General features: G+C 53.4%; 1 protein-coding gene across 1 annotated transcript; it reads right to left on the bottom strand.

The window, feature by feature from the left end:
- Positions 1-4,071: 4,071 nt before the first annotated feature.
- On the bottom strand, positions 4,072-7,053 carry SPN (sialophorin). The gene is made up of 2 exons (XM_078074602.1): positions 6,964-7,053; positions 4,072-6,578 (listed from the first exon to the last, which is right to left on the bottom strand). The coding sequence occupies exon 2, from the start codon at positions 6,560-6,562 to the stop codon at positions 4,952-4,954; it is 1,611 nt and encodes a 536-aa protein (XP_077930728.1). The 5' UTR covers positions 6,563-6,578; positions 6,964-7,053; the 3' UTR covers positions 4,072-4,951.
- Between the last annotated feature and the right edge of the window lie 281 nt (positions 7,054-7,334).

The following is a 7,334-nucleotide window of genomic DNA, read 5'->3' as shown; positions in this document are numbered from 1 at the left end:
AAAGTGTATTTCAAACTTGACCTTCTTTTTCCCCTTAAGTCAGGCCCCCACTATATCCAAATTGTACTAGAATAATGCTCTCACCTTGGGCTGTATTACCTTCAGGCCATCCTCCTGGATGCTAAGTTCACTTAAAAGAGATCCAAGGGGCACCTGGGTGGCTCAGTCAGTTGAGCATCAGACACTTGATTTCGGCTCAGGTCATGATCTCGGGGTTGTGGGATTGGGCCCTCCATCAGGCTCCATGCTGGGTGTGGAATTTGCTTGGAATTCTCTCTCTCCCTCTCCCTCTGCCCCTCCCCACTTGAGTGTGTGTGCATTCTCTTTCCCTAAATAAATAAATGAATAAAATCTTAAAAAAAAAAACCCACAGATCTAAGCTTGCCACAAGTTTAATTAAAGCCATCATTTGTTCATTCATTAATTCCTTTATCTCTCCATTCAGTAAACACATATTGAGTGGCTACTGAGTGCCAGGCCCTGGACTCTGAAACCACAAAGATGACCCGTGGATTTGGAGGGGCTCCACTCTAATGAGTGAGGGACACCTTCACATAATTACAGCCCAGTTGTGCTGTAATTATTGTACAGCCCACACGACGCCCTGTGGAAGAAATGCTGTGTCTATTGGGCTGGAAGCTGCAAGGGCAACTTCACAAAGGCCGTGACATTTGAGCTGAATCTTGACGGTTGAGGAGTCTGGCGGGAAATCAAGATATGTGTGTCTGGGGCAAGCCGGGGGTGGGCTGGCTTCAGGCAGAGCGCCTACGAATGTAAGACTGAGTAAGTGGCTCTCTTCATGGCCAACCTCCTGGGATGGATCTGGCCCATAGTCTAGCTGGGCCGTCCAGACGCCACAGACTCGGCAAGCAGGTACTGAGCACCCGAGGAAACCGAGGCACACAGACGCCCATTTGCAGCTCATTGTCTGGAGCAAATAGATTGTCTTCACAGTACCCTGGGCTTCTTCTGTCTAACGGTTCTACCCCGAACCTCCCCCAAAACAGGACAGCCACCCACCATGTAGGATCCTCAAGCAATACCTTCTTAAAGTTTGAAAGTTTTCTCTCTACTTTTGGCTGGGTCAGCTCTTGCTACTACTTTGGGAACCTTATAACCTTCTGATTATATTCCTTTCTTATTTTGTTGACAATTCCAGCTTCATCTGCCTCCAGGCATGGTTGCTGAGCTTCGGGGCTCAGAGATGGGGGTCTGTTTCCCATTCCCTCAGCCCAAGGGCTTGGAGGACTCAGAACCAACAGGCGTTCCCCTCTGCTTGCAGCCCACCCTTCACAGGTTCTGCCTGCCAACTGAACATGGTCCAGGGTCAGAAATAGGGATGCAGAGGACATCTAGGTGTAAATATCCATTTTCAGAAACGAAATGTCCTTAGAATCATGCGTGGAGGTTCTTTTCCTGTCTGCAAAAATGAATTGCATTAATAGATTTCTCAAGACCTTCTCTATCTAAACTCTGTTACCATCTGGAATTTTCATTTTGTATGACAAAGCTTTATTTATAAGCATAATCTTAATGTGTACTTTTTACTGTCTAGACAGAATAAATATTTTTAGCATTTTAAACTATACCCCCCACCCAAGCACACATCAAGAAAATCACATGTCATATTCAGGGAGTTACCAGGAATTTGATGAGACTGGAGGGCATAATGTTTGCACCGAGGACTGGCCAAGAGGGGTCCAGATCCTAAACGGGTCTTATCATGCATGCTAGGGCTCTATCTTGACTGCCGTAAGAGGTGCAGGGATAATCTGGACAGAGTGGCCTTTTAGAAGGGTCACTGGGCAGAGGATGGAAGTGATTGGGGTCAAGAAACCCAAAGAGAAGACCGGGCAGGACCCAGGCAAGATGTGTTAGGGCCTGGGAGAAGGAATGGCTCCAAGGGACTATGGAAGAAGGATCAGAGGAACTTGGCACCCAAGAAGAAAGGACAGGAAGGAGTGGGGGTTCATGATGGTTCTGAGAAGCCCTGGAAAAGTCTAGAACAGACTTAGGTTTGGTGACCTCCCCACTTCTTTCAGAACTGAATTCAAACTCCCTTGCCCTTCACAGTGGGGCTCCAACCTGCTCTTCCAGCCCTCTCTCCTTTAACCAGACACCCCATCCCCTCAGCGAATACCTGCTTGTTAATGTGTTCTCTAATTGTAAAAGTGATAGGCATTTATTATATAAAACATGGAAATACAGAAAAGTATAAACAAAATAAAAATCATTCATAAACCTATCACCTGATAGATAGCCACAGTAAACATTTGGGATATTTCCTTCAAATCTTTCTTCTATTAATGTCTATGTTTTTGCATTTTCTTTCCTTTTTTTTAAATTAAAAAAAATTTTTTTTAAAGATTTTATTTATTTATTTGACAGAGGGAGACACAGCAAGAGAGAGGGAACACAAGCAGGGGGAGCGGGAGAGGGAAAAGCAGGCTTCCCGCTGAGCAAGGAGCCTGATGTGGGGCTCGATCCCAGGACCCCGGGATCATGACCTGAGCCGAAGGCAGACGCTTAACAACTGAGCCACCCAGGCACCCTTTCCTTTTTTTTTTTTTTTTTTAATTTATTTGTTTATTTGAGAGAGAGAGAGCTCGAACATACGAGGGTGGGGAGAGGCAGAGGGAGAGAGAGAACCTCAAGCAGATTCCTCGCTGACTGTGGAGCCCGACATGGGGTTTGATCCCATGACCCTGAGATCAGGACCTGAGCTGAAATCAAGAGTCGGTCCAACTGACTGAGCCACCCAGGTGCCCCTATGTTTTTGCATTTTCATTACAAGATTAGATTCATACATATTTACAGATTAGTAAGTAACTTTTGTTCCCAGGTAAACATTATATTGTAGACATTTTTCAAAGTCATTGCACAGGTTTTGAGAACACGGTTTTTAGCATCATTCATTCACTCAAATGAATATTTACTGAGGACCCACCATTTGCTGGCACGATAGCCACCCGGAGCACAGCGGGAAATCAGACTCTGAGCTAAGTCAGCTCTTGGGTGGAGCTTCCTACCCTTCCCCAAGGAGCAGTGCGTCACTCCCTTCTTGCGGTGCACTCATAAAATTTTGTCTGTACCTCTATTTGAACACTTTTCACATATCGTGTTATTTTCCAGGATGCGAGAGCCCTATTGGGTGCCATACCTATCCTGCCCCACTTCCTTCAGGATCCGCCCAGGACCCAGAAACCAGTAATAGTTCCAGAAAAGTGATTGCATGTGTCCTTCGAAAGGGGGTAGAGCCGATGGCCTCTGAGTTCATGACAGTATTTTCTAAACCTGAAATTGGAGCGCTTGGTTTAGCAAATCTGAAACAACAGTTGCGGTGTGTCTGGGGGACTCTGGGGACTCGCTCCTGCTGCTGGGGCTAAGGCTCGTCCAAACATCGCCCTGTTAGAAGCCTGGTGGTGCCCGGCTTAGCTGGTGAGGGCTGCATTTCCGTCCCAGCTCAGCCTGTCCCCAGACCAAGCACAGGTGGCACAAACCCTGGTGGCTGTGTGGACCCGTGGTCACATTCTGTTCCTTCTCTCCCCTCCCCCCACGCAGGAACAGATGCACCCAGGCTGTTTCCAGATCTTTCCCTCCGGGTCGGGCCACGGGGCAGTCACACTCCCGTCCCTTCCAAGGACCTCTCTTACTGTGGGTCAACCTGTCTCTCAGGCACCGAGCCCTCTGACTCAAAAACTTCCTCTTTGCAAATTTCCTCTTTGTCCTGGGGAAGTACCAACGGCCTCTGGCGCATGTGGGCTCCTGGGCTCTGGCCTGGGGTGGGGTCTTGTCCCGCCTGCTCGCCATCACATCCCATCCCGGAGCCACAGGGGAAGCTCCTGGTTCTGGGGGGCCTGTCAGTCTCACCGATTCCCCTTGGAGAAGGGAAGGAGCTCGCCCCCTCCCTGGGGAAGACGAGATACAAACACCTTACATGGGTGACAGCAAGATCCCCGCTCTCAGCTCTCCTCTCCCCCTTCCTGGAGGGCGAGCATGCAGGGGCGGGGGAGGCTCCGAGCAGGGCAGACAGCGACTGAGCCGAAGAACCACACTCAGGTCACACATGCAGTCTTTCTATCAGGCCCCACATTCTTTATTGGGCTACAGACAGATGTAAATCTGCTACCTCCGCCCCACCTGAGCAAAGACGAGGGCCCGAATGTTCTCAGCGGTCCCTCAGGGTGGGCACTCCGCCGCCGCCCCTCCCGGCCCTCCTCCTACCAGCTGTACTCACCACCACAACTTCACACTCAGAGCCAAGGCCTTGCCTCGTGCCCGCCAACGGCGCCCACGCCGGGACCCGCGCAGGTGCTGGGGTTTCTGAGAACCACACCTGCCCGGAAACTCTTCTCACCTCTGCCCCTGGGAGAAGTAGCTGCTGCCTCTGGGCGCCTCGGTCCACAGGTGGGGGGAGGGTGGGGGTGCGGGCCAGGGGCCGGCCTAGAGCCCAGGTGCTGTCAGCGGCACACCCAGGAGCACGGCTGGGTGACTCCAGGTGGCCCCCCGCAGGGCACCGCGCGGAGTTAAAGGAGGGTCCTGAGCTGACCCAGTAGGACTGTCCTAATCTATGGGGCCAAAGTACTTTCCAGAGTGATCCAAGGTGGGAGTTTGCTTCCATCCTCCTTCCTAGACTCTGGTGTTCCTGGGGAGTCCTCTGAGAAATCATAGGCATTGTGGAGACTCAGCAACTGGTCTCGAGGACAAAAACATGGAGAAGGCGGTGGGGAGAAGTCAGAATTGATGAGGAAGGGTTATTGATTCAGTCTGAAAGCGTGCCGTGGGGGTAGGCCCTCTGGGCACCGGGGGTGGGCGCCGGTGGGAAGACCCCGGGGTTGAGAAGCTGGATGAGGGTTCAGGATGAACATGCTGGGAGGCAAGGAGCCTGGAGCTGACGATCGGACGGAAAGTGATGGAAGCTGGGAATGATTCTGACCTCCACTCTCGTTCTTCACAAGCACTGAGGGGCCTCCACCTCCCCAGCTTCTGGCTGCTCCGAAGCCTCATCCTTGCTGCCCCCCAGCGGCTCCTCCTCCCCCTTTAGGAGGGGAACTGACCCTGCCTCCAGCTCCTCCAGCTCCAAGGAGCACTGTTGGGACTTGCCTCTATCCAAGAAGGTGGTGAGTATGGGCTGTCGGCCAGCCCCTTCCCCCTCAGGCCCCCCAGAGCCCTTCTCGGCCCCAGAGCCCCCTGCGATTGCTGTCAGGGCCTCCTCATCAGGCACCTGGGCCGGCCCAGACCAGGCATCGACCACCCCGTTGCGCTTGCCCCCCCCGCTTAGTGTCAGGGCCCCTGTCCTCCTCTTTTGCCTCTGCCGCCACAGCAGGAGTAGGACCACGAGGACAATGACCACCAGCAGGGCCACAAGCACAACCACCAGCAGGGTGCCCTTTGTCCCCTGATCTGAAAGTTGGGTACTGCTTCCGTTTTTGGAGGACGCTGAGGTAGTCACGGTGGGTATTTTTACCATGGAGATGGGGGAGTCACTGGTCCCCTTGGGGATTGGCAGAGAGTCAGTTGCCATGGTGACGGGGGGTCCACTGTCTACATCAGAGGTCTCCAGAGAGCCAGTTGCCATGGTGATGGGGGGTCCACTGTCTACATCAGAGGTCTCCAGAGAGTCAGTTGCCATGGTGACATGGGGTCCACCATCTACATCAGAGGTCTCCAGAGAGCCAGTTGCCATGGTGACGGGGGGTCCACTGTCTACATCAGAGGTCTCCAGAGAGCCAGTTGCCATGGTGATGGGGGGTCCACTGTCTACATCAGAGGTCTCCAGAGAGTCAGTTGCCATGGTGACATGGGGTCCACCATCTACATCAGAGGTCTCCAGAGAGCCAGTTGCCATGGTGACGGGGGGTCCACTGTCTACATCAGGGGTCTCCAGAGAGCCAGTTGCCATGGTGATGGGGGGTCCACTGTCTACATCAGAGGTCTCCAGAGAGCCAGTTGCCATGGTGACGGGGGGTCCACCGGCTACATCAGAGGTCTCCAGAGAGCCAGTTGCCATGGTGATGGGGGGTCCTCCAGCTACATCAGAGGTCACCAGAGAGCCAGTTGCCATGGTGACAGGGGGTCCACCAGATATATCAGAGGTCTCCAGAGAGCCAGTTGCCATGGTTCCATCAGTCATAACGTGGAGTGCCAGAGAGTTTCTTGGTAGTTCAGCAGGGTTACTGTTTGCATTAATTTCCAGGTTTGATGACTCCTTGGTGGAAACTTCCCAGAAGACTGTTGACTCAGATACATGGAGGTCACTGGTGGCAGCTGTGGAAGCCTCAGGAAAGGACATTTCATTGGCTGTATAGAGGTCTGAGGAAGGTGGGGAGATCTGGTGCCTGGTGCTGTTACCCTTCTCTGGGACCCTTGTTGTCATAGGATTGGGGGTCACTAAGTTGAGGTTTGGGGACTCAGAGAAAGTTGAGACCAAAGAAGCAGAGGACCCTCCCGGTACAGACATCTCCAAAGCGGTTGTGATGTGCAGAGACCCCGGAGTCATCTCTTGAGTCCAGATGCCCCCAAAGAGGAGGAAAAATAGGGTCATTCCCATGGCAGCAGGCATGGGCAGGAGTGGAGACCTGAGGGTGGGGAAGTTGGAGAAATACAAACACAGAAAGAGCTGAGGGGGGAGAACCTGGCCAGGCCCTCCCCTCCTGCCCACTTCCCTGCTTAACTGCCAGGCCTAAGTTGTGGTTTAACGGCTTTTTCCACCCTTGCTTTTACTATTCTCAGAAAGAACAAGGGAGCAGACACGGACAGCTCTGCCGACAACTCGGACCTGCAGGCCCCCTCAGGCCTCGGCTGCTTGCACTCCAGCAATGGCCGCCCCTCCCAGCCTTCCATGACCCTATTCAGCCCCGATGGCTCCCGACCCTCTTTTCCCATCATCTACCAGGGTCTTTCCAAGCCACAGCATATTCCCAGGTCCGCAAAGGCCCCTGCCCCCCAGGTCGCACCCCTTACCAGCTCACTTGATGAAGGCACAAGGTTGGGGCCAGGCTGCTCCAACTCCTCCTGAAGCTGGAGCAGGACTGGGCAGATGGGCCCCAGGGGGAAAGGAAGTGGCCCTGGCTCCACCCACCCCACCCCAGCATCCTGCCCCACCCACACTGCTCCCCCAGCTGTCCGTGATGACAGCTCCATCACTTGCTCTTTCTAGGGTCTGAGACGGCGCCAAGGGTTCTGGGGTCTCAGCGGAGGCAAAAGGGGGTTGTGGCGGGTGGGGGGATCTGGAATGGGGACTTAGCTGGGAATTGGGATGCGCAAGAGGTGAGGCCGGGATGGGGATGAGGGTCAGAGCTGGGGTGATGCGGAGGCGTGCTTGACAACAAGGG

Source organism: Halichoerus grypus, chromosome 6 (assembly GCF_964656455.1).
Source record: "Halichoerus grypus chromosome 6, mHalGry1.hap1.1, whole genome shotgun sequence".
In the NCBI taxonomy this organism is placed as follows: Eukaryota; Metazoa; Chordata; class Mammalia; order Carnivora; family Phocidae; genus Halichoerus; species Halichoerus grypus.
Note: the sequence above shows the minus strand (reverse complement) of the source record. Positions and strands in the feature narration are given on the sequence as shown.

Coding starts and splice junctions, on each gene's coding strand:
- SPN (XM_078074602.1), bottom strand. CDS start 6,562: ATGCCTGCTGCCATGGGAATGACCCTATTTTTCCTCCTCTTTGGGGGC.